This window comes from Monodelphis domestica, chromosome 4 (assembly GCF_027887165.1).
Source record: "Monodelphis domestica isolate mMonDom1 chromosome 4, mMonDom1.pri, whole genome shotgun sequence".
In the NCBI taxonomy this organism is placed as follows: Eukaryota; Metazoa; Chordata; class Mammalia; order Didelphimorphia; family Didelphidae; genus Monodelphis; species Monodelphis domestica.
Genome location: NC_077230.1, coordinates 339237798 through 339265210, shown reverse-complemented (window position 1 = coordinate 339265210; position 27413 = coordinate 339237798). Strand labels below are relative to the sequence as shown.

At 44.2% G+C, this 27413-nt stretch overlaps 2 protein-coding genes across 10 annotated transcripts in view; one reads left to right on the top strand and one right to left on the bottom strand.

The window, feature by feature from the left end:
• The window catches only part of KCTD21 (potassium channel tetramerization domain containing 21), a 40918-nt gene extending 37656 nt beyond the window's left edge, over positions 1–3262 (bottom strand). For all 3 annotated transcript variants that reach the window (XM_007490888.2, XM_007490891.2, XM_007490890.2), the window contains exon 1: positions 3203–3262. The gene's annotated coding sequence lies outside the window, so the exon portion shown is untranslated. The remainder of the gene's footprint in view (positions 1–3202) is intronic.
• Positions 3263–3426: 164 nt separating this feature from the next.
• The window catches only part of USP35 (ubiquitin specific peptidase 35), a 77426-nt gene continuing 53439 nt past the window's right edge, over positions 3427–27413 (top strand). Inside the window, exons 1-8 of one of the 7 annotated variants that reach the window (XM_056794918.1) lie at positions 3427–3874; positions 3956–4006; positions 5258–5366; positions 16821–16875; positions 21269–21344; positions 22069–22196; positions 26002–26112; positions 26642–27359. In XM_056794918.1, the coding sequence (XP_056650896.1) occupies positions 26678–27359 (682 nt within the window). In that variant the 5' untranslated portion in view covers positions 3427–3874; positions 3956–4006; positions 5258–5366; ... (3 more) ...; positions 26002–26112; positions 26642–26677. Of the gene's footprint in view, positions 3875–3955; positions 4007–4031; positions 5111–5257; positions 5367–13100; positions 15025–16820; positions 16876–21268; positions 21345–22063; positions 22197–22225; positions 23086–26001; positions 26113–26641; positions 27360–27413 lie in introns of those variants that run through there. The other 6 variants (XM_056794917.1, XM_056794920.1, XM_056794915.1 and 3 more) reach the window with 6 other exon arrangements.

Genomic DNA, 27413 nt, shown 5'->3' with positions numbered 1-27413 from the left:
CCTTAGTAGTGCTGTGTTCTTCCCAAGTTAACACACCAAAAAAGAGTATCCACTCCTTATCCTGGTATTCAAGACTCTCCAGAACTGGGACCCAAACAATCTTTCTTTAGTCTTTACCTCTTGTTCCCCAAGATGGACTCATTCTGCTTTTTCTCCTCTTTGTTTTTGTGTATGCGGAGGTCTTAAAAGTGTAGTGGAATGGAATGAGGCAATGGATTTAGAGCCAGAAATCTTGAGTTCAAATCCCACCTCTAATATTTACTACATGAAACCAGATGAGTTATGTTCTCTTTCCTGGGTCTCATCTCTTTCCCTCTTTAAAATGAAGTGGTTGGATTAGATAATCTCAAAGGTTTTTTTCCCCAATCTCAGATCCTAGAATGGCCATCCCCACTCTGAAGTCCCGTCCTTCAAGGACCATCTCAGATGTTATATCCACCATGAAGCCTTCCCCTGACCAAAGACTCTACTCTATAGAGCCAGAGTCAAATCTCTCCCTCCTCAGATTTTTCATAACATTTTTATTAGGATCTCTCCTTCCCATTGATCTCCCTCTCCCTTTATCATGGCCATTTATGTACATATCTTTTCCCTCCATGAGATAGTGAGCTCTGTGATGAAAATACTAATGTTATATTTGTCCTTGTAACACAACATAGGACGTTGCATATAGTAAATAATAAATGTTTGTTGAATTGAAATGAATGACTAAGATCCCAGTTTGCCTTCCCCCAATCCCCGGTGGCTTCTATCATAGTCTGGTGGGATGTGACTAAGAGAGGTTAGTCTTAATAATAAGTTAATCTTGTAAGAAAACAGTTCATCCTCTCATGGCAAGCAGCAACCTGGTAAGGAGTCTTACTTACAAGTTATGTAGAGACATGCTCTGAAATTCCCTTCATCCATGTCCCTCTACCCCACCCCTTAATTCTTTTGTAATTTCTCTCCCTCCCTCTCTCACACACACATGGAACCCTGCAGCTGCTCCACATCTTCCTGCCTGCATAGCAAGGCAGATGGAAAAGACTGTGGCCAAGATCTAGCTGCCTTGAATATGAATTGCCCAGTTCAGACACAAGATGCCTTTAACCCATGTGGTCTGGCAAGACTCCCCAGTATATCTCCAATTCACATAAGGCATCATATTGAAGCAAAGAATCTCCAGAGTTCCACTGAATATAGAGTTCATGTGTTTAGAAGTTTAGAATGTGCTTTTCTCACAATGACCCCATGAGGTCGGTAAAAAAAACTCTAACACTATTGTCTGAGATGGGATGGCTGAAGCTCAAAAAGGTTAAGTGATCTGCCCATCATCACACAGTAAGTGTTGGTGCTAGGTTTTGAACTCAGATCTTCTGACCTCAAGTGAGCATGGAAGGGACCTCAGCAATATAATCAGTGCCAAAAACATGAGCCAACTCCACTATGTCTCTGACAAGTGGCCAGCTAGATTCTGCTTGACATCTCTTAGGACAGGGGCTCACCATCTCACACACAGACCCTCCAGGATCATTTCTGCCCACAAGTCCTAGTTCTGCCCATTGTGACCAAGCAGAACAAATCTATTCCCTCTTTCACACAGCAGACCTTAAATAATGGAAGCCAGTTTTCTTGCCCCCTCAATCCTTTCTTCCCAGCCAACCAGCTTCTATTAAATATCCAACATGTGGCAGAAAGTGCTGTGCTTTGGGGATACCAAGTAAAAAAATTAAAGTCTGCCCTCAAGAACTTTACCTTCTATGGTAAGAAACAACATGTACACAGAAAAGTAATTCATATGCATGTATGTATATGTTACACACACACAAAAATTACATTGGACCTGGAGTCAGAGGACGTTGGTTCAATTCCTGCCCCTGGAGTTTACTACCTATGTGGACAAGACACTTAACTTATTAGTCCTCAGGTTCCTAAGCTGTAAAATGAGGGGGTTGGATAAATGGCCTTAAAGATTCCTCCCAGCTCTGTGATCCTAATTTCCAGGTATACAAAATTTGTACAAAGCAGTTCCTTCAATGGATCTTCATCTGGTGATGATCTCAAGACCCTCCACTGGCCTCATCATCTTGCAGTTGACCAACAGCATTCCTAAAATGCTATAGTACACCATATGGGTTCTAACCCACCTGGGACCCACCATTATCTCCCTTACTAAGATATAGCTACTTAGCATGACCAACATTATCCCAGTTTCTACTCTGTTCCTCTACTTCCTCTACTCAGCCCTCAAAAGGTAACTCTTTCTCATTCATCTCAAAGTCTCTTCTCTCCTCATATATTAAGTCTTTGCTTTTGTTTCCATTACGAGTCCCAAATTTCCAATTACATCCAGTCCTTGAACCCAGAGTGCTTTAGACTGTAACCTAAACTTCTGCTTCCAGACACTCATCCAGTTCAATCTGTTCTATTAACTTTGGATAATGGGACTTAAATACTTAAAACTCCCCCAGTATCCATTGAGCCCTAATTACACTTTTAGACCCTGTCTAGGTCTCTAGGATACAGCTGGGATGTCAGAAAGAGCTCTGAAATCATTAGACTTGTGTATGAACACCAGTTTCCATACTTACTAGCTGATGATTTGGACAAATTATGTAACTTTTCTGAGCCTCAGAGTCCTTAATGATATCATGTAGAAATTGCTTGGTAAGCTATAATTAAACTATCCAAGCAACTAAGCACCTAGAAATGCTGGCTATTATTAATGATCCTAAAATTCTTCATTTTTCTTCACCTCCAGTAACTTGGACTTAGAGTCAGGTATAACCAACTCGTGAATTAGTAAGTGTAACCTCGGATCAATCATATCACCACTGTGAATCTCAGTTTCTCCATCAGAAAAACTGGGAGTGATACTTATACTCCCTACTTCTTAGGGCCCTTTGGGGAAAAGTGCTTTGCAAACCGTAAGAATCTATGGAAAGAAAAGCTCTTCTTATCCTAACCCTGTTCCGGCTCCTTCCTCTTTTCCTAGGTTGCTCTGCTGCCCAGTTTCCCTCCTATCCCGCCCCATCGCCTCCAATTCCACCCAGTCCTCTTCTATCATGCCCCATATCTCCAATCCAGCCCGGTCGCTCCCAGTATCACCCCCTTCCTAATCGGCCCCCTCCGCCCCCGGGCTAGGTGGCCAGGTGTGGAAGGTGTCCGGAGTTCCCCTCCCAGAAGAGTCCCAATCCCAGCCCTCAATCCCCCCCGCACCCACCTTCTCCCCCTCGCTCCGGAGACTCCCCTTCCCAGGCGCTGGAGCACAGTAATGGGAAGTGGGAGGGGGAGGAGTGGGGGAGCTGAGCCCAGTTGGAGGCGGGAGTGGGAGGGAGAGAGGTGGTTCAATATCAGACGCAGTGTTTCTGGGATTTGTAGTTCTTATCTCTTCCTCAGACGCAGTTCAGTTAAAGCCTTAGAACTTCAACTCCCAGGAGGTCCTGCGGCGGTATCTCTCCACCCCACCCCACGCTGGCCGGCTGCGTTAAAGGGGACCAAACCTGGGAAGGGTCTTTCAGCCACGTCGCCCCTTCCCCCTTCCCCCACCCAGCTCGGCCGCAACTCCTCCCCTCTCCTGCGGCGCCCGCCCTCCCTCCAGCAGCATCTCCTCCTCCCTCCCTCCCCTCTGCACATCTCCCCGCTCCTGCAGTCAATGCTGCTTGCTGCAGAAGTCTCTGGTACTGTGCGCTGTGCATAAATCCAGCGGCGGCGGCAGCACTGAACGCAGCTGTCTCCCAGCCAGACTGTGCGTATGCACTGCAGTACATTCCCGTCATTGCACCCATCGGCCTCTGGCCATTCGCACCCCCTGCATCCTCCTTCAGCCACTTCCCTGGGCTGCGCACAAGAGAATAAAGCTGCAGACGTCTTCTTCCTCTCCAGATTTGAAGAGGTAAGCTGCGTAGGGAGGGGGGGAAATGGAAGAATTTGTAGCTGGAAGGGACCATAGTCAACCAGCCCTCTCGTTTTACAGATGAGGAAACTGAGGCCACGGAAGAGAAGGAATTTGCCCAAAGTCATTCAGGTAGGATGGAGTAATGCCCGCATTCAAATTGATGTCCTCTGCTGCTAAATTTCCTTTGCACCACCTTTAGCAGGGTGAATGGGGGAGACGCCTGTTTGAGGCTGAGCGTCTGAAAAGGAGAGAACCCGTGGGGTCGGATGGAAAGGTGTGTTTGAAGCATGTGGAGGTCATAGGATTAGCGACTCAACCCCGAGGAGGGAGGAGGGATGTCCTACAGCTCCCCGCTTTTGAATGCTTTTCTTAGCAGGTGTAATTGTCAGGATTCTGGGAAAAGAAATGCGGAGAAAAAGGAAGGGTGCCTGTGTGTTTGCATTCATATAGGGGTGGGTATATGCGTGTGAATGACAGCAAGGTAGAACTCTTCTAGGTCGAGGGAGGAGGTTAGGACTTGTCAGCTGTGCTGATGCGATGATGACCAGGGCTGGGGCCCTTGGGCCCTGATGACCAATTGGGCTATCTCGCATTTCAAAAGGGCTCTCAGGTTTGCCAGTCATTTTTCTCTGAGCAGCCAATCCCCATTTTAAAAATGAGGGACTGGAGGCCCTTCCAGAATGAGTGACTTGCCCAAGGTCATGCAGCTGGTAAGAGTCAGAACCAGGTCTCCCTACTCCAAGAACAGGGTTTATTCTCCTAGGCTAGGGCTGAGTAGATGACCCAGGAAAAGAAGAGGTATGAAAACTGTACTTGTTTTTAAAATGCATAACAAAACAGAACCACCTTCAAACCTTGGTGCAGGATGATGCAGGGCAATTTTCCAAGGGCCTACATCTGATGCAGTCTGCAGGGTTTGGGGTTTAACCAACCCTGAATCAAGTTGGAAGCGTCATTCCTCCTCCCCCTCCTTTTCCCTCCCTCCTCCCCCCATAATTTTTTTTTTTGCCTTTGGTAAGATTTCCCACAATCCTTACCTGGCTCCTCCTACATACAGCATTTTAGATCTCTGAGGTACCTTAGCATTCGCAGTTCAAAATCCTCATTTTACAGATGAGAAAACTGAGACCCAGGAAGGTTAGTTAGGCAAATGGGGCTGGACCCTAAAGTATCACTCAGCTAGTTAATAAAACCAGGATTCCTGACTCTAAATGTAATCCTTTTTCAACCCAGGTTGGCTAATTTCAAAGGATTTGTTGGGGGGGGGGGGTAATTGCAGGGGGGAGGAGAGTCTTTGTTGAACTAGACAATAGCCTTGACAAAGCCACAACTAACCAGATTTAAGATGTTAAATTATGTTGTCTCTATGGGCTCTTCCAGGTCTAATATTCTAGGATTCTGACTGATGTACCCAGAAGGAGTATGGGCCAGAGATCTGGAGACTGAAAGAATCTCAGAGGTCATCTAATCCAGTATCTTCATTTTACAGGTAAGGAAAGGGGTGAAATCATTTGTTCAAGGTCACACAGATAGGAGGTAGCTGACCTGGGAGGTGGATCAGGTGCTCTTCTAATTCCACATTATTTTCCCATTTTTGATCCAGTATCTTATTTGTGTGTGTACATGTTGTAGCCGCTTTGGGGACCTCAGTTTCCTTCTCTGAAAAAAAAAAAAAAAAAAAGAAAAGTTTGGACAGGATGCTCTCCAAGGTCCCTTACAGTTTTGTCATTCTGTGACCCTGGAACACAGGTTCTTGATCTTTGTGTCATGGACTCACCAGCCTGGTGAAGCTTAGGAGACCCCTTCTCAGAATCATGCTTTGAAATCCACAAAAAAATATATCAAATTGCCAAGGGAACCAATTATGTTGAAATATAGTTTAAAAAAAATTTTTTTAAGATTCAGGTTGAATCCCTGCTTTAATGAGATGTGGAGGCAAAATGGATAGAATGGATAGAAATGCTGGGTCTGGGATCAGGAAGACCTGAGTTCAACTCTGGCCTCAGATTGCCTAGTAGTTATATTGATTCTGGGCAAATTGCTTAGCCTTTGTTTGCCTCAGTTTCCTCCTCTGTAAAATGGGGATAATAATAATATATAGTCACAGGGCTGTTGAGAGGATCAAATGAAATAATAATTGTAAAGGGCTTAGCATACTGCCTGGCACATAGTAAGATTTAAATAAATGTTAGCTATGATGTAGGATGCTCCCTACCAAAGTAAACCACATTCTTGGCTGTCATGGAGAATAAGGAATAGACTTATTTACTTTGAACCAGGGGATAGAATCAGGAACAAAAGCTGAAAGTTAAAAAGAAGCCAATTTGGGCTTGATATCAAGAAAAGCTTCCTAACCATTGTTCAGTTGTGTTTTTTTCAGTTATATCCAATTCTTTGTGACTCCATCTGGGGTTCCTTGGCAAAGCTACTGCAGTGGTTTGCCATTTCTTCTCCAGCTCATTTTCCAGATGAGGAAACCAAGGCAAACAGTTAAGTGACCTGCCTAGGATAACATAGCTAGTAAGTGTCTGAGGCTGGGTTTGAACTAAGGTCTTCTTATCTCCAGGCCCAGCACTCTATCCACTGTGCCATCTAGCTGCCCCTTCCTTACCAATGAGAGCTGTACAGAAGGGGAATGGACTGATTTGAGAGGCGGTAGGGTCATTATAGCTAAATATATGAGGTAATCTGAGGAGGGAGGGAGTATTAACAATTGGGGGAATCAGGGAAGGCCTCAAGTAAGAGATGGCAGCTGAGCTTGACCTTGAAGAAAGCTAAGGATTCTAAGAGATGAAGGGGAAGAAGAATGCAGCCTAAAAAGAGGGGACAGCCCATTGCAAAGGCGAAGAAGGGAGGTGGGAGATACTATGGAATAGTAATAGTCACTGAGATATATATGTATATATCTTATAGAATACATGAAAGGTGCTTTGCAAACAGTATGTATATATCTATTTCTGTCTCTACCTGTCTGTCTGTCTGTCCATCTACACAGCTAGTTAGCTCAGTGGAGAGAGTGTCTGACCTTGAGTCAGGAAGACTCTTTTCCTGAGTTCAAATCTAGCTCAGACATTTACTAACTGTGTGACCTTGGGAAAGTCATTTCACCCTGTTTGCCTCAGTTTCTTCATCTGTAAAATGAGCTGCAAAATGTCAAACCTCTCCACTGTCATTGCCAAGAAAATCCCAAATGGGGTTCATGAAGAGTCAGACACAACTGAATAATAACAAATACACATATACATGTATATATATATATATGTATTTATTTACAAAGTACTTTCCATGTAATTTTATAATTTGATGTATATGAAATTATACATTTACAACTGGAAAGAGACCCAAGAGGCTATCTGAATCAAGGTCTTCCCTTTTAGAGATGATCAAATTGAGGTCTAGTGAGGTTAAATGAATTCCCCAAGACTATACAAATATGAAGTATTTGGTGCTGGGATTTGAACACAAGCTCCAAATGCAACACTCCTTCCCCTGTTAGGAATACTAAATAGGCCCTTCTGGCTGAAATGTAAAACATATAAATAGTAGAAATATGAAAAAAGCCAGAAAACACATATAGAAGCAAGATTATGGGAAGCTCTAAAGGCCAAGGAGTTTATATTTTATGGTAGGGGCATTGAGGAGCCATCGAAGGTTTTTGAGCAAGGAGGTGAGAGTTAGAGTTGTGTCTTAGGAATATTAGTTTGGCACAATACAGAAATTGTTATTGGATTGAGGGAGGGGATTGAGCCCAGAGATGGGACAGGGGGGCACAAGATTCAAGACTATGAGCTGGTTGAACTTGTCAAGGCTGTCTTCACAGGAAAGTGAGGCAAGAGCCAGGGTGATAGATTAGGAAAACGGGGAGGGAGAGGAACTGGAGGTCACTGTGAGGGTTAAGAATATATTGGGGGGGGGTATCTAGGTAGTTCAGTGGATTGAGAGCCAGATATTTCCTAGCTGGGTGACCCAGAGCAAGTCACTTAACCTCCCACCTGCACCCCCTTCTATTTTACATAGTATTGATTCTAAGACCAAATGTAGAGATTAAAAATTTTTTTAAATAATTATAGATGTTTGGGAGGAATGAGACAGAAGGAAAGACTATTTCAGAGAACTAGTCTTTAAGGATCCCTCTAGCTTTGCATCCTGTGACATTGTCCTGACCTTTCTTGGGGGAAAGGATGCTCAGCGTTATCCAAAAATCCCTGGGATGGGTTGACTCTAGCTATATTCCTTAAATGAGATCTCTTTGTAAGGCAAAAAAAAAAAAGGTAAAGCCCCCAAATTTGCCGTCCTTGCAGAGCTCACTCAACTCTGACGAAGCTAGATTTTTATGGTGGGGGCTGGGCTGCGGAGAGTCGTGCTGCCCGCATTGAAGCAATGTGGTACAAATGGAATACAGCATTGAAAATGTTTCTAAAACGTCTGAGTCATAGTACTGCAGAGCCGAAGGGCCTCTGAGGCCATCCGGGCTAGCTCATGCCTCTGCAGAGATTTCTCTCACGACATCACTGACAAATAGCCATCCAGTTTCTGCTTGAAGACCGCCAGTGATCAGAGATGCAGAACCAAAGGGGATCTCACAGGTCATCTAGACTGACCCTCTCATTTTCGAATGAGGAAACTGAGGCCCAGTGGATTTAAGCTCCTTCCTCAAGGTCACACAAGACTGGAACCCCTCTCCCTCCAAATAGCCGTGCTTTCTGCTTTGTCATGTTGGCTTTCACTAGAAAAAATAACACGAGTAAAATCCAGCCTCAGGTACCGACCAGCCGGGTGACCTTGGGCAGATCACGTAACCTCTGTTTTGCCTCAGTTTTCTCACAGGTTAAATGGGGATAGTAATAGCACCCACATCTCAGGGTTGTTGTGGGGATCAAATGAGAAATAATTGTGAAGTGCTTTGCCAATCTGAAAGAGTTCTATAAATGCTAGCTATTGTCATTGTTGTTGTTCAGTTGTTTTTCACTTGCGTCTGACTCCTTAAGACTCCATTTGGGGTTTCCTTGGCAAAGATACTAGAGTGGTTCGCCATTTCCTTCCCTAACTCGTTTTACAGATGGGGAAACTGAGGCAAACAGGCTCAAGTGATTCTAGGATCACACAGTTAGTAATTATCTGAAGTCAGATTTGAACTCAGGAAAATGAGTCTTTCTGATTCTCAGTCTGGTACTCTTATCTACTATACCACGATTATAATAATACTATTGTAATAGAAACTGTAATTATTTTAACACTATTACATAAATTATAATAACCTTAGAATTATTATACAAATTAGAATATCATTATACCCATGATGATGATGATGATGATATAGTTATTATAACAGCATTCTATGAATTATAATTACCATAATATTATTACATAAATTATAACCATTATAATAGTATCCATAAATTATTAGCAAATTATGCAGATTGTATGACTCATAATAGTACATTAGCAGTATTATAATATAAATAATTATTATAAATATTATATCAATTATAATTATTAAATATAACATTATAATTATTATAATAGCATATACATCATAGTATACAAATTATATTAATTCAAATATCATTACATATATCATCATTATTATAATATAGTATAATTATAAAAATATTATTTGAATTATAATTACTATAACATTATTACATAAATTACAACTATTATAATAGTGTTCTATAAATTATTATTATTATACAAATATATTAATTGGAATATCATTTCATTATTTATCATTATAATGATAGAAAACATATAGTTATAACCATGTTATAAGAATTAGAATTATCAGAATAATATTATATAAATTATAATAATTATATTGTTATTCTATAAATCCTAATTTTGCCCCCCTGCAACTTCCATCCCTTGTTCCTTGTTCTCCCTGCTGGAGCCATATACCAAAAGCCTAATATTCTTCCAAAAGTCAGCCCTTCCAATCTTTGAAAACAACTAGCACATGAACCTCCTTGTATGAGACTTGATATCCCCAGTTCCTTCAACCAGTCTTCCATTTGGTATGGAACTGGGGGGCCTTTTACCATCTTGGTTGCCCTCCTCTCCCGCTTATCAGTATATCTCCCAGAATGAAGCCTCACACTCAGCGCCATCTTTGTGATGTGACCAAGACAGGCCATTGCTTAGATATGATGCTTTTCTGAATAGAACCCAAGACTGAATGAGCTAAAAGAGAGGTATCACGGCTCCTTTGAATCTTCTCATTTTTTCCCCACCAGTCCGTTGGCCATCATGGAATGGTTCTTTGGTGACTAATGATTTTTCTGGGTCTGAGGGTCCTCGTTCTGGACACTCGTCCTGGAAAGGACCTTAGATATCCTCTATCCAGCCCTTCCATGTTACAGATGAGAAGGTGGAGGCTCAGAACGTGACTTCCTCAAGGTCTCAGAGCGGAGTCCCCTAAAGTTTAATCCAGTGATTTTTCCCCCCCCTTACCAAGGTGAGTTTGAGATTCCCTGGATAGAAGCTGCTTTTGGATATGAATTCTGTGATATCAGTTTATTTATTTGTCATTCTTATCACTTTGGGATCATGGGGAGTTGGGGCGGGCTGCCCCTTTCTTGTAAATTTGAGTGTTGAGAGAAGACGGGTCCTTAGCAGAAGACAGAAAGGCCTGAAATTCAACTTTTCTATCCCCAACAGACCTTAGAGACCATTTAGTTCACCCCCCCCCCCACAATTTTACAGATAAGAAAATGGGATAAAAGGGACTTAACCAAAGCCTCCCAGGTAAGGTATACTTGAACCCAGGACCTAGCCACTCTTTCCCCTCTGCCAAGCCCCTTCCTTCATCCCCACCCCTTAGTCCTCTATATTCCCCCCTCCCCAAACCAGTGCTTTCTTGCCCCCTCAAAACCTTCCCTCTAGGAAAAAAATCCTGCCAACTCCATCACTCCAAGGAATAAATGATAGAGAGCACCCCCAAATTCTATCCCTTCTATCCTAGCCAGCTTCGGTTAAATTTTAACCAAGCTCTAAGCCTTAAGCTAGATAAAATCAATTCCATTAAGAGCCATTTATTGAAGGCTTACTGTAGGCTGGCTGGGAGGACATAGAAAGATGAGATATGACTCAGGTTTGCCTGCCTGGACTCGGATCGCCTTAGTGAGGTCCAGAAGGAAGTGCCCGGGGAGCTTTGCCTGGGAGGATGGGGCGGAGGGGGATGCGGAGGCAGAGCCTGCCTGTGGTGTGGCTCCACAACGAGCCTCAGTTTCTTCTGTCAAAGGAAGGGTTTGGAAGAGATGGTCTCTGAACGGCTTCCAGGATCCTTCTGATGGGAGGGAGGAGGTGGTAATGGACCTCAGGGAATCCGGGAGGGTTTCCTAAAGCAGGTGACCTTTGAGTTAATGGATGAAACTTGGGCCTCAGCAGCCAAGGCTGGGGTTGGCATGGGGGTAGAGGTTCTGGAGAATGGAAGGCGGAGGCTCCTTCCCGGTTCCTCCTCCCAAATGATAATGGTACCCGACAGAGAATTGGCTGTTATTAAAAATGCAGAGGTTTTAGAGGTCTTGGATGACTCAGCGCTTCTTCCTGGAGGTCCCCAACGCCCCAGCAATCTGATGCTGCAGAAAATGAAGCCGACCCGGGCAAACGGGGGAGCCGGGAGCCCCCACTGCCTGAGGGGTCCTGCAGGACTGGGCCTGGTGCTGAGCATCCCGAGGCCACCTTGGGGGAGTACTTAAGATTCTGAGAGGATCTGAACACCATCAAGTTTAGTCCTTGCCTCGCCTCTCCAGAGGGCTCTCCTAGGCTGAAGGATTAGATTTGTTCTGTTGGGCTCCAAAGGGCAGAATTAGGAGAGGGCTGGGGAAGGGTGTGTGGTGGCAAGTAAGAATTCTGGGAGAGAATTACAGTCAGGTTTCTGTTTAAGAAAAGGGAGGGTGGCAGCGAGGTGGCTCAGAGGATTGAGAGCCAGGCCTGCAGACAGGAGGTCCTGGGTTCAAAGGTGGCATCACACACTTCCTAGCTGTGTGACCCTGGGCAAGTCACTCAACCCCCATTGCCTAGCCATCCTGCTCTTCTGCCTTGGAACCCAATACACACTGTTGTTTTTAAGTTGGAAGGTAAGGGTTTTTTAAATAAAGGAAGGGGGGGGGGGCAGACAGACAGAGATAGAGAGAGGAAGAAAGAAAGAAAAAGAAGGAAAAAGAAAGAGAAAAAGAGAAATAAAAAGATGATATATAGAGAAGAAGAGAGAAAGAAAGAGAAAAAGAGAAAGAGAAAGAAAGAAACCTATATAGAGACCAGAGGACAGGGAGAGAGAAAGAGAAAGAAAGAGGGAGGGAAGAGTAGAGAGACTGAAACCAAGGGAGAAGGAAGGGGAGAGAAAGAAAGAGGGGAGGGGGAAAAGGAGAGAAGAAGAGAGGGGGAGAGAGAGAAAGAGACAGAGAGACCAAGATGGAGAGAGGGGGGTAGGGGAGAGGGAGGGAGGAAGAGAGGGAAGAGAGGAGGAGAGAGAGAAAGAGAGGGAGGGGGGAAAGGAGAGAAGAAGAGAGAGGGGGGAGAGAGACAGACAGAGACAGAAAGAGACATGTAGAGAGAGGGGAAGGGGAGAGAGATAGGGAGAAGGAAGGAGAGAGAGAGGAGGGGGAGAGAAGAGGGAGGGGGAAAGGGAGAGAAGAGAGAGACAGAGGGAAGGGGGAGAGAGAGGGAGGAGAGAAGGGGAGGGAGAGGGGGAGAGAGAAAAAGAGAGGAAGGGAGGGAAGAGGGAAGGGGAGAGATAGAAAGAGAAGGAAGGGGGAGAGAGACACATACACAGAGACAGATACAGACCAACAGAGAGAGGGAGAGAGGGGGGGAGAGAGAGAGAAAAGAAAAAGAAATAGAAAAAGGAAGAAAGAAATAGATTTATATAGAGATAGGAGAGGGAGAGAAGGAGAGAGAGACAGAGGGAGATAGAAGGAGCAGAGAGAGGAGGGGAGGAAAGGGAGAGAAGAGAGGGGGAGAGAGAGGAAGGGGAGGGGGAGGGAGGAAGAGAGGGAGAAGAAAGGGGAAAGGGAGAGAGGAGAGAGAAAGGGGGGAAGGGAGAGAAGGAGAGAGGGAGGGAGACAAAGACAGAGACAGACAGAGAGAGGAGAAGGGGAGAGAGACAGGGGGAAGGAAGGGGAGAGAGGAGGGAGGGGGAAAGGGAGAGAAGAGAGAGGGAGAGGGAAGGGGAGGGAGAAGGAGAGAGAAAAAGAGAGGAGGGAGAGAGGGAGGGAGGAGGGAAGGGTTCAGAGAGAGAGAGAGAGAGAAGGAAAGGGAAAGGGAAAAACTCTGTAGGAAACAGGCTGCCTTGTGAGGTAGTGAGCTTCTTGTCACTTTGAGGTCCTCACTGGCAGCCTGCTTTGTTGTACTTAAGAGGCTGGATGAAATGACCCCTAATGCCTTTTCCAACCCTGAGAGTGAAAGCTTCCTGGTGAAGCTGGGTAGGGGGATGCTGAGTGGTTAGTGAAAACAGGACTAGATGGGGCATATGGAAAAATGTATTGCCTGAAAGCAGTCTAATAACACCCTCCCAGCCCCCTACTCCCCACCACCGATTTTACAGAGGTGAAACCTGAGGACCAGCATGTTGAAGCAGGATGGCCAGGGTTATGCAGGAAGTGTTCACCTCTAGTGTAGCATACCAGGCACATTAGCATCTTGGAAGTATTATCGATGTATTGATATTGTATCTCATGTGTTCATATGCCAGACTCATGGTCATGTTAGTTATTGATTATTGTGTGTAGGAACTGCAGGCAGCTCCTACATCTAGGGGTAGGGAAGGGAATTGCAAAATGTCAGAAAACAATGGCCAAAACTGGTTTCTACAAGCAATTGAAAAAAAATTAAAATTAATTAAAAAAAGATGACGCTGGGTCAAGAAAGGCATTGATTGGAAGCTTTGGATTTGAATCCTAGCTCTGCCATCTACTGTGGAGTGTTGTGCAAGCCCATTCCTGTTGGCAGGCCTCAGTTTCCCATTCTGTAAAATGAGGATGACAGTATCCACCCAGCTTACTCTGCAGGTTAATTTTGAAGCAATTGGTGAGATGATAAATGTGAAAGTTTTATCAAGTTCTCTAATGAGGGATGTGGGATGGGATGGAGGTTCTTGGAGGAAGGATGTTTGAGAGCCAGTGTAACTATCACAGAATTTGGAGTGGGAGGGAACCTTGGAAGACATAATGCCAAGAATGGAAAAGATCTTACAGGTCACCTAGGGGCACCCCACACACACATACACCCCACCACACACACTCTATAGACAGGGAAACTGAGGCAGAGAGGGCTCCCTGATTTTGCCCAAAGTCATCTGGCTGGCACTGGGGGCTGGGCCTGCTTGGGATGTGGGCCTCCCAGATCTTAGTCCAGCTCTCTTGTTTCTTGTGTGTTGTAGATTAGGCAGAGCCCTGGCCCCCTGAGCAGAGGCCCTGTTTCCCAGCCCACTTCCCTCCACCATCTTCCTTCTGGAATGTCCTGACCTCTGTCATGGCTGGCAGAGAGGGGAGTGTCCTGGATCCCTCTGGCTCCCTAGAGTCTCAGAAGCTTTATTCTTCCCCATCTCCATCGTCTAGGAGGGCCTCCGGGCACTGCAGACAGTGTGCCTTCCCCATGTGTCCAGCCTTTCTTCTCCTGTCCTTCTGCTCTGTGCTTGGCAGTGTGGGCGAAGGAGGAGATGAGATGCCAAAGGAAAGGGGGCCCAGGCCGGGATCTTTGCTCTGCTGCCCAAGTTACCTTGGTGGCTGTGGGAAGGCATTTGGCCTACTAGGCCTCAGATTCTTCCTCTGTAAAGTGGAGGGGATAAAACTGGATAAACTCGGAGATCTTCTCTGGATTTAAATCCTGAAAGCATAAGGTGGGGGCAACCAGATAGGTCAGTGGATGGGCCTAGTAGGTCTAGTGGGCCTAGAGGACTTAGAGAGTCTAAGAGGGTCTAGCGGGTCTAGTGGGCCTAGTGGGCCTAGAGGGCCTAGAGGGCCTAGTGGGCCTAGTGGGCCTAGAGGGTCTAGAGGGCCTAGAGGGCCTAGCGGGCCTAGTGGGCCTAGAGGGTCTAGAGGACCCATAGGGTCTAGCAGGTCTAGTGGGCCTAGTGGGTCTAGCGGGCCTAGCGGGCCTAGAGACCAGAGGATCCGAGGCTTCAGACACTTCCTCCAGTGTGACTTTAGGTAAGTCATTGCCAGCCCTTCTTGTTCCTCTGCCTTGGAACACAAAAGAAAAGCTGAAGGGGGGGGTGGGGAGTGGGGATGGAGTCTATCCTTGACCTCTCCATTCTGATTATGGGGAAAGGGGACATTTTAATTTAAAAATAATATAATTTAAATTTAAAATTAAGTCTAAGGGTTATGTTTCTCCTTTTTTAAGAAGGAAATTAAAGATGGCATCATGGCTGTATGAATATACATATGTATGAATAAATATGTGTATATATTTTATTTCTATGAATATGCCTGTAGAGATCTATTACATATACATGTATATATGTACTCACGTACACATATGTGTACATGTGCTAACTATAGACTGTCGGTTCATAGGATTTTGGCACATGTGTGTGCTTCTCTGAAGCTGCCTATATATAGGTATATAGATTGTGTAAATATTGTGTCTGTATGATTGGTGTACATGGTGTAGATGTGCTCATGTAAGAACACACACAGACATGTAGGAATATGTGAGCCCACACACGAATCACAGATCATGGTTCACAGGATGTACATGCATGTAACTGGGGTGCTTGTGTTTACAGTCTTTATATGCACACAAATATGAACATATAACATCATTGAGTTTGGTAAATATATGTTTATATTCATGGCATATATGTGCTCATACAGAGACAGTATTTATGTATATACATGTTTAGATGTATTCACATGTGTGTATAGAAGTACATGCACAATAGATATCTATATATACATACATGTCTGCATAGGCACAATAGACAGATATCTGTACACACCACTTGCATATACATGTGTATATATAGAAATGTATTGGTATATATGTAAATGGGCACACATGGACATGTACACATATGCATCATCATTGCATAGGTGTGTCATACAATGACCACAGCTTATAGCACAAATAAATATATGTGCATGTAATTAGAAGTGTATATACACGTGTCTACATGTACACTAGGCAAATGTATTATGTTTATCTACATATAATTAAAGCAGTGCATGCATATGTACATATATGCCCATATAATGCAATTATATTTTATCCACATGTAGTTAGGGACACACAGCACATGTGGCTGTGTACCTGTGCACACATGGAAATGCATTATATGTTTGTCTACCTGTAATTAGGGGCAATATATGACGTGTGTCTGTATACACACATGCATGTGTTTTGAACGCATAATTAGGGGCACATGTACATGTGTTGTAAGTTTGCCTACATGTAATTAAGGATGTGCCCACTCTGTATCTATGTGTATAGCTATGTACGCACCTGCCAACGTGTTATGTTTGTATACATCGGTGTTTATATACAGGAGTGCATACAAGTTCATGTAGGCATATAGATGTGTAGATTCTATACATTAAAGGTATGTGTGCATATATACATACATGTGTATATGCACATTTTATGTGATTCAAGTGCATGCATATATAAATGTATGCACAATAGATAGCTGTGTGTACACACATGTACACTTGCACACACAATAGGCATAGACATGTGTGTATATGTACACCATATATTTGTGTGTATAAATAGAAATGTGTTGGCATACACATGCATAGATGGGCACACGTATACACATATGAACATATATGAACATATACAGGCTGGGCCTCCTCCCATGGGGGGCCTCAGACACCCAGGTCTGTGCCCAGGTGGTAGGAAGAGCCTGGAGGAGTCCCACCTAAGTCAATGATCGCATCCTCTGTTTAGATCTGGAAAAGGACCCAAGAGGTCAGCCTAACTCAGTCCTTTTATTTGACAGAGGAAGACACGAAGGCCTTAAAAAGTGTGGCAACTGCCTAGCTGTGTGACCCTGGGTAAGTCACTTCACCCTGGCTAGTCCGTCTTAGAGTGGTTGCTGACAGAAAATAAGGGCTTCAATATTTTGGGGAAAAAAGGATCCAACATTTTGCCCAGCCCCGTGGGGTAAATTATATTGAACAGAAGATGACTAGGATGGAGTAAGCCACTGGGGTCATCCAGCCCTTCCTTCAGCACCCTGCAGAGCCTGAAGGCAAAAGCCCTAGGATGGGTGTGTGTGTGTGGGGGGGGGGGATTGAAGGCCAACCTTACCGGGAGTAAAAAGGCCTTCATGCTCCGGAAGGGCCGGGAAAGAGGAGGAAGTCATGTGCTCCCAGAGCCAATGGCAAATTCGAGAGATTACTTATTGATTTTATAAATGGGGGCCTCTGCGTGGCCTTCCTCAGCCCACATCCGCCCCAGCTAGTCTGGATGCTGGCTCAGAAAATGCTTCAGGTACAAAACACACTTGGGATGGGGGGAGAGCCTCTCCTTGGCTCACTGGGGCCAGCGGAGTTCCTCGGAGTATCCCAGAGCCGGAAATGAAAGAAAGAACCTAAATCCACTCAGTCTATTCTTTGTGGTTCCGGAGAATGGAACAGCCTCAGGGAGGAGAGGGGCTTGGCTGAGGTCACAGAGGAAGGCTGGGTTCGAACCTGGGTCTCCTCATTCTCCCCCCCACACACACACACACTTTCTAGACATCACATTAATACCAAGACGAAAGGGGCTTAAGAATTCAAAATCACAGGTGTCCAGAGTTGAAATGGATGTCGGAGGCCCTCGAGGCCAAGCCACACTGGAACGAAAATCGCCCCTCCAGGCAGGGGGTGCCGCCTTGTGAAATGTTTGTGAGCATTCACAGAATCAGCGAGTGCTACAAAGCAGGGCTTGAGTTATCTTTTAATTGACTGACCAGATTTAAGAAGGACGATGGATGTAAAAATCTGTGTCTGATGGTTTACCCTCTCAGGAAAGGGGAAGGGAAGGAGGACCAGAAGAAGGGAGAGAATGTTGAACTCAAAACTTTAGAAAATTGGATATTAAAGGGAAAAAATAAAAAAAAATATTGTTTAAAAAAATTTTTAAGACAGTGAAACTGGAGGAAAAAAAGATGATGGAGGAGGCAACTAGGTGCCTCAGTAGACAGAGAACCAGGCCTCAAGACTGCCCACAGACACTGTGATCCTGGGCAAATCCCTTAACTTAGATTACCTAGCCTTTACACCTTCTTCTGCTTTGGAACCATTACATAATATTTATTCTAAGACAGAAGTTAAGGAAGGGAAGAAGGAAGGAAGGAAGGAGGGAGGGATGGAAGGAAGGAAGAAAGGAGGGAAGGAAGGAAGGAAGGAATAAAGAGGTGGAGGGAGGGAGGAAGGAAGGAAGGAAGGAAGGAAGGAAGGAAGGAAGGAAGGAAGGAAGGAAGGAAGGAAGGAAGGAAGGAAGGAAGGAAGAGGTGGAGGAAGGAAGGAAGGAAGGAAGGAAGGAAGGAAGGAAGGAAGAAAGGAGGGAGGGATGGAAGGAAGGAAGAAAGGAGGGAAGGAAGGAAGGAAGGAATAAAGAGGTGGAGGGAGGGAGGAAGGAAGGAAGGAAGGAAGGAAGGAAGGAAGGAAGGAAGGAAGGAAGGAAGGAAGGAAGGAAGGAAGGAAGGAGGAGAAGAGGATGGAAGGAAGGAAGGAGGGGAGAATGGAAGGAAGCTGCCTCCCAAGGCAGCTGATTCCACTTTGGAATAGCTCTAAGTGTTAGAAAGCTGTTCCTTATCTGGACCCTAAATCTGTCCCTCTGCAACTCCCAATCATTGTACCTAGTTCTTTTTCTTGATTTATGACTGTGAGGAGGAGTCAGATAGATCTGAGTTCAGATGTTACTCCAGATGCTGACCAGCTTTGTGACTGATGAAACCCCCATGCTTTTTTAAACTGCTGTCCAACTGTACCCCCTCCCCCCCATTGTCTTATCTTTGGAAAGGCAGTTTCTTGAACCCAAGATTTTGAGTAAGGCTTTTAATAATCCCTATTAAAATTCATCTGTTTGGTTCAGCCTATTTTTTTTAACCTTTTAAGATCTAAATGTAGTCTGATTAATTCAGCAGTTGTTTATTATGTGGTTACTGTATGTAGAACATCTTACAGGGGAGATACATTAAGAAAAGGTATTTTGCCTGCCCTCTTGGAGTTTATAGTCTTATAAGAAGATAAAACTCCAACACAGAAAAATATAACACAAATTATTACATGATAAGTGCATTAGAGATGTGCAGAGTTTTTTGTGAAGTCTGAGGAGGAAGATCATTACCAACTAGGGTTCAGGAAATACTTTCTAAGGGCTATATGCATTTAAGGTGCACTTCAAGGGATAGATAGGGATTTGACAAGCAAAGAGAAAGAAGGAAAAAATATGCGTGTATGTGTTTAGGTAGGGAGCAGAGAGCTGTAGAACTTTAGTAGAGGAGAGTAATAGGAGGTTGCAAGACTGGATAGACAAGTTTATGCCTGGTTGTGGAGGGCTTTAGGTGCCAGGAACAGGGCTAGAATTTATCTTCTTACCCAATAGGGCAGTAGTTCTAGTTTTGAGGTGATTTCTAGTGAAGGAAAGATCCCCTCAAAGTCCTTGGAGCCCCATCATTGTTGGCCCCTACAATTTCTAAAAAGGCTCATAGGACCCTTGATTGAAAGTTTGAAGGACCCTTGGAGATCATTTAGTCTAATACTTTCATTTTACAGCTGCAGAAATATTATTAAATAACTTGCCCAAAGTTATACTCGAATTAAGTAAGAGTGAAAAGATGACTGGCTTCAGAGTGAGAGGCATTGGGTTCATAGCCTGTCTCTGTTAAGAGTGTGACTCAAGGCTGTATGACTTGCCCTGTCTGGGCCTCAGTTTCCTCCTCTGTCAAATGAGGGGGGTGTAGATTAGATGGCCCCTTAAGACCCTCTTAGCTCTTGGTCCTTGAATCCTACCAGATGTTATCATGAGGAGGTTAATGTAATGGATCATCCAATTCACCTTCTAACTTCCTGGTTGGTGCCTCCTCCCTAGCCCTCTGCAATCACCATAACCACCAGCCAGCCACTCTCCATGAAGAGATTTCATTTTCTCGTTCAGTTATTTGTCATGCCCTCTCTTAGGAAATCCCTTTTGGGTTTTCTTAGCAAAGAGACTGGAATGGTTTGCCATTTCCTTCTCTAGCTCATTTGACAGATGGGGCAACTGAGGGAAACAGGGTGAAGTGACTTGAGCAGGTCACACAACTAGTAAGTGTCTGAGGCTGGATTTGAATTCAGGTCCTCCTGACTCTAGGTTCTATCCACTGAGCCACTTAGCTGCCTTGGCAGAGACTCCTAACTTTGGGCAAAGAGGTTTAGATAGAACACAATAGTTAAGGGAAATCCATTCACCAGATAGATATTGCCAGTGTGACTTGTAGGATAGGATAGACTTGTAGTCTTTTTTTCAAATCATATTTGTTCTTGGTTGTCACTTTTATGACAGAAGAGTAGAAAGTTCTAGGCAACTGGGGTTAAGTGACTTGCCCAAGGTGACAGTGTAAAAATGAATCCTAGACTTCAATCCCCAGAAGTCCTTGGTATTTCCCAGAATTCCCTATAATCTCACCTGAGTGAGATCACAATTAGTATTTAACTGTCAATAAGGCTTCCAATGCTCTCCTCTCTTCCATTCCTTTTTGCAATGATGTAGGAAGTAAGCTAAGTGTGGGGATTTTGAATGGGCTAATCAGCCATGGGCACGTGGTTATTATTTTGTATCCTTGATTTCTAGTAATTCTTAATAAACCTCATAAAATATAATATTTTTATTACTAGAGATGAAATTTAATTTTTACAACAGCCAGGAAGTATCTGATGCCAGATTTGAATCCACATTCTCTACAACTCCAGACCTGGCACTCTGTCCACTATACTACCTAGCTGCCCCTGTAGGATAGGTTCTTAAGAAATGTGTTTTTGTTTTTATTTTTTTATTATTTTGAAAACTACATTTCAAGATAACGGATTTTATTTTCAAATTTATGTATTTTATGTTATGAGTTTAAAGACATTATTTTGGCAAGGGGTCCATTGGCTTCGCCAGACTGCAGGTGGGTAGGTGGAGGTGGGAAGGGAGGAATGACATCAAAAAAGTTAAGAATCTTTGAGACAGAAGACCTGAATTGAATCCTATTCAGCAGCTGCAGGCAAATCATTTAGCCTTTCTTAGCCTCAGATTCTTCATCCATAAAATAGGGAAAGAATACCTGTAGTCTCTCTACTTCCAGGGTTATTGCAATTCTCAAGTGAGATCATGTATGTTAAATTAGCAAATCAAGTGCTCTAGAAATGTCAACTACCATTATTTTTTATTGTTATTTTCTTACTTTTTCATCTTTTTCCCCACCATGGAGTTTAGATAGAAACAGCCCTGAGACAAATGGATATCGTCCTAGTATTCTATTACATTTCATGTTCGACGGAGCATCACACAGGTAGATGAAATAACTTCTTGTAATTGAATAAAAGCAGAGAGTCCAAGTTATCAATGTCATTGTTAATGCTATTATTATTCCTCTGAGCTAATTCCAGGATTGGAGTCCCGATGATTCAGGCTGCCTGGAGGGTTCGGACCAGTTTGACTGTTCCCCAGCAGTGGCTAGCATTTGTTCCCTCCATCCCTAGAAGCACGAGTCCCAGCCTTAGTGCATTCCTGATAGGGGAGCCGCTAAGCTTCTGTTGGCTCATTCCCTGATCAGAGGCTCACCCCACCACGAGGCCGGGCATTCTCTTGTTGGACAGGTCTGATGATGAGAGCCACCCCTTTCATATGGAGGACAAAGCTCCCTCCTGCGGTCTTCAGGCCATAGAATCTGCCCCTCGTAGAACATCAGAGGAGTTCAGCACTCTCTACCTCAAAGGGTTTTTGAAAAGAAAGCACTTAGGAAGCCTTAAGGTTCTCCAGAAATGGAAGTTGTTATGATGACTCCAGAAGGAATTATTGAAGTCACGGGGCTCGGTGGTTTGGAGAGAGTATGAGATATGGTGGCACAGAGCTTGGCTCAGAGCCCCAGCTCTCTTCTCTGGTACCTTTATGGCTCTGGGCAACCCCCTTTGCTTGGGTTCTCCCTCTGTAAAATGACACAATTAGATTTGATAAGTTCTGTGTTTTTAGAATTTCACAGTCAGTGATTTAATCAAAGTATCTTCCCAGTATAGGAATCCCTGATGGGGGTCAGCTAACCTCTGCCTGAATATGTCCAGAGATGGGGAGCTCACTACTTAACAGAGCACAGTGTTTTATTGCTGGGCAGATTCTTTATCTTCATGAGTGACCGAAGAGGCAGGTAAGTAGGTTCTAGAAAGTGGCCGGGTTCACGTAGGGAGGGGAAAAGGAGAAAAACTTCCTTGATTATGTTTTGTGGTCTTCAGGAACTTGTTCAGTGATGTTGGTATGGGTTTCAGCTGTTTTTTTCTTCAACCTTGAATAAAAATATTCTCTAGTCAATCGATAAGCCAGTGTTCTTGGCTGTTGGAGAGACAAAAGACCATTTAGGGGAACTAGTCCTGAGGCTAGAGTCAGAGGAGCTGGATTAGAATGTCTGCTGCTCCATGAAGCCTTCAGCAGGTCACTTCTCTCCCTGAGTCTCAGTGTCTTTAATTGCAAAGCAAAGGGGTTAGACCAGGTAAGAGCTATTACTAGAGAGAACCAGATCTGGAGTCAGGAAGCTCTAAGTTCAAATCCAACCTTAGAAACTTACTAGCTGTCTGACCCTAGGTAAATCACTTAATTTTTACCTACTTCAATTTCCTCAACTGTAAAATGGGGATAATAATAGTAACTACCTCTCAGGGTATGTTCCTCCATATCTGATACTCTCTCCACTGTTTCACAGTCCTATAACTTTAATAATTTCTTCTTGTAGTCACCATAACTCACATTTCTGGAGTATTTTAAGATTTCCAAAGTGCTTTCTTTTAAAAAACTCTTTGAGGTAGAAAGTGTAGACCTATTCTGATGTTCTATGAGTGAAAGGAGATAATATTTGTAAAGCACTTTACAAAACCTTAAAGTGCTATGTAAATTATAATTATTATTGCCATTTTGTTGATTAGACATGGGCTTTTCTTGGCAAAGACACTGGAATGGTTTGCCATTTCCTTCTCCAGCTCATTTGACAGATGAAGAAACTGAGGAAAACAGGATTAAGTGACTTGCTCAGGGTCACATAGCTAGTAAGTGTTCTGAGATCAGATTTGAACTAAGCTCTTCCTAACTCCAGGCCCTGCATTCTACCCACTGCATCATGTGGTCAACCCATGCACTCATTTAACTGCAAAGCATAAAAATGGCTTAGTACCTGTTTAGAAGAAACAATTAGTTGAAATAGGAAGATACCAGATGGAACTTACAGAAGGATGAGTTTTTTGAGAATTTAGGGGGACTGGAACTATGAATTTTATAGATATTTTTAAAACTTCCCTTAAAGAAACTCTTTCTTTCCTTCCTTCCTTCCTTCCTTCCTTCCTTCCTTCCTTCCTTCCTTCCTTCCTTCCTTCCTTCCTTCCTTCCTTCCTTCCTTCCTTCCTTCCTTCCTTCCTTCCTTCCTTCCTTCCTTCCTTCCTTCCTTCCTTTCTTTCTTTCTTTCTTTCTTTCTTTCTTTCTTTCTTTCTTTCTTTCTTTCTTTCTTTCTTTCTTTCTTTCTTTCTTTCTTTCTTTCTTTCTTTCTTTCTTTCTTTCTTTCTTTCTTCTTTCCTTCTTCTTAGAGAATTGATACCAAGTATTAATTCTAAAGCAGAAGAGTGGTAAGGGCTAGGCAATTGAGGTCAAGTGACTTGCCCAGGGTCACACAGCTAATAAGAAATTTCTTTCTTAATGCAGATTGATGCCTGGTCTACAACTTACAGTAATTGTGAGTTGTGGAGGGTGCTGAAAGATTAATTAATTACCTGCCCAGGGTTCTATGGCTTGTATGTTTCAGATGTGGGACCTGAACTCAAGTCTCTCTGACTTCAAGACCAACTCTTTATCCATTATGGCACACAATTTTTCTGTGAATTATTATTACCAGGATCTTTGTGGTCCATGCTCCCTGAGTAGTACAGATATTTCCAACAGCTGAGTGGCTTTGGTGATTAAGAAGTGAAGTCCATATTGAATGCAGATCTAGGTACAATTGGCTAAAGAGTTTAAGTCTGGGGAAGAATGTTTTCTGGGATCAGTGCCAACACCAATAGACTGCCTCCTTTTATCCTAGAGATGTAATCAAGCCTTCCTGAGTGCTTGGAGATCAATCTGTGACTTTGGGGAGTGGACAGAAGCAGCTAATGGGCCCAGGGCCATAGATGACGTTCTCTGTGACCTCAGACTCATCCCATTGCCTCCCTGTGGTCAGTCCCCCATGAGTCAAATGATGTTCATAATTTCTGCCCCCTCTCCCTTCCCCAGAGCTGCTGAGATAGACAAGTGAAATCATGGAGGACGGTTAGAATTATAGAATCTCAGGTTTGGGAGAAATTGTGGAGGTCTGCAAACTCAACCAAGCGACCATTAGAACCTCCCCAGAAAGTCACCCACCTGCCTCTGTTTGAAGACCTCCAGGGATGGAGAGCTCCCTCCCTCAGAAGGGCATTCCTGCCCATTTCATTATTGTAAACCTTTCATCTACTGCCTAAAGCTAGGAACATGTTTGTTTTGTTGAGCCGAGACTCTTCTGACTCCTTCATCTGTCCTGTTGCTCCCGATGCTGCCTTCTGTGGCCAGGCGGAACCAATCTAATTTCCTTTCCATACGACAACCCATCATATACTTGCAGAGAGTGATCTTATCCCCCCCCCCCCACTATTGTATACTATATACACAGAAAATACCAGCAAAGGAGATTCAGTTTGTGGACAGGGTTCTAGCTAGGATTGGGATGTTTGCAGGCACGGGGGAAGGTTGGCAGCTGGTCCTGAGGTGACCTCTGAATTGACGGAGCTGGATTGGCATGCCCGCTCTGCTCCTAACCCCTGCCCCGTGAGACCTTCAGCAATTTGTTTCCATCTCTGGGTTTCAGTGTCTTGAACAAGGGGATTGGATCAGACTCGAACTATAATGAGGGCAGAACGAACAGGGCATGATCTGGGAATCAGCTCTGGTTGGTTGGCTTTTTTTTTTTTTCAAAAGATTATTTTATAGAGTTAGAAAAGATGGTAATTAAATTAATCTGGAGGAACAAAAAGTCAGGTGAATGTTATTATTATTTCCATTTTATAGATGATTTGATATGAACAGATAAAGGTTAAGTGACTTATCCAGGGTCAGAAGGCTAGCTGGTCCATGATTTAGGCTGGATTTGAACTCAGGTCTTTCTGATTCAAGGTCTGGTTCTCTATTGTGCCATCTAACACCCTCTATCATCATAGATTATAAGGCATCAGAGCTAGAAAGACTTTAAAATATAGAATGTTGGAATATTGACTTATTAGAGCTGATGAAGACCTTTGGGTAGATAGTATCAGAGCCAAAAGGAGTCTTAGTACATTTCATGGGCTATATCGAATGTCAGAATTGGCATGGACTATTAGCATATAAGTGTGTAGAATGTCATTGTAGGGAGAGGCCTCAGAATATAGAATTAGAAGGAACTTTAAAGACCACTTAGCCTACCTTCTTCCCCTTTTTTGAAGCTAAGTAGACTGAGGACCAGAGAGAAATGACTCACCCAAGGTCCTAAGCCTAGGCAAGGAAAAGGCAAGTAGGCAACTGTTGGAGTGACACATCGGTGGTTGTGGTGGAAGTGAATGACAGACATTTAAAAATATAAATAAGACAAAAATAAAATTAAAATGATTTAAAAATGCATATTTAAGTCTAGAAAGTTCTCTTCTCCATGGTTTATGGATAAGTGCTCTGTGGGAAGTCAAGTGACTTCAATGAAGGTTCAAGGTGTTGAGTGATAGTGACATGACATGGAGGAGGTGGGCCTGGAAAAATGGGGAAGATGTGGACAAGTGGGGAGCCGGGAATTTGAGCTGTATCTATGTCAGTGTCAGTCACCAGGACCACCAGGCATGAGGGACGGGAGGAGGGAAGAGGGTCTAGCGGCACTGTCTCCACGTAGAGTAGCTAATAGCTTCTGTCCACCCTTCACATATCTCATCCCATAGAGTTACAGTGGGAAGAACGCCATCCTGTCTATGCTGCGAGGTACCACATTGGGAATGGACAGAGAGGTAGAAACAACCTAGTTCCAGCTCTCAAGAAGCCCACCAGCAAAGGTAGGATGTCACATGTACTTTAAAAAAGCATGATACCAGGTGGGAGAGGCCCAGCATAATAGTGGCAGATCTGAGATTTGCTTCCTTGCAGTCTCTGGGTTTAATAGTCACTGCATTTATTCTCAGTTGGTTGACTTTTTGTGTTGTTTTTATTTCCATGACTGTAATAATTGTGTATGTTCTGGTTCTGCTTACTTTGCTTGGAATCAGTTCATACCAGATTTCTCTGAGTTCCTCATGATCATTTTTGTGTGTGTGTGGCATAGTAATATCCCCCATCGTTCATATACCATAATTCGTCCCACTATTATTAGTGGGCACTCACTTTGTTTCTAGTCTTTTGCTACCATCAAAGTTCTATTAATATTTTGGTACCTACGAGGTCTTTTAGGTTGTCTGTGACTTCCTGGAGTTCGTGCTGAGTAGTGGGATCTCTGGGCCAAAGGGTTTAAATAGTGACTTTTTCCCCCATGCTTTTTTGAGATCTGTTGATGACCAATTCTGATGTTTGGGGGGTGGGGGGCGGAAGGAGGGTCTGTTGCTGCAGCCTGGGCAAGGAGCAGCTATGGACAAGATCCTGGAAGCCGTGATGCTGTCATCCTACCCCACCAACGTGAAGCAAGGGCTGGCACGGCGGGTGATCGAGGCAGCAAAGCAGCCCATGGACAGTGCGCAGTGTTGGGCCATGCTGGAGCTGTCCACCAAACTCTACCTAGTGGGTGACACCAAGTTCAAGCGGGAGATTGGGCAGGAGGTCCTGGAAGTCTATGGCCACTACCACCTCGAGGCCTTTGTGGAGTTCTTTAATGCTCATTTCCTCCTGACTCTGCTGCAGGAGGGCTATGGGACCCCAGGCCACCCCAGCCCCTATGTGCTAGATTACGTCCAGCTGGGCCTCCAGTTCATCCCCGAGGGCCCAGCCGCTGAGGGGGTCTTTGCCTTACTCCGCCTGGAAGTCCTGAGAAAGGTGTGCGAACGGCCCGGCCCCAGGCAGTGTGCCAAGGTGGCTCGCCTGCTGAGCCAGTACCCACGCTGCATTCCAGATGGCAGACACCGGCTGCTCTTCTGCCAGCAGCTGGTTCGCTGCATCGGGCAATTCCAGTGCCTGGCAGAGGGGGAGGAGGGCATTGTGGAGTTCTTGAGCCACGTGAACCGAGTGAGTGGGCTCTTACCTAAAATCTGGAGGGCCCAAGCTTCCTCCATCCTGCCATCTCTGAAGGAGCTGTTTGCCATCATCTCCTCCACAGGTACTTAGGAGTGGGAGCATTTGTGAAGAGAGGGCTGGGCACTGGGCACAGAAA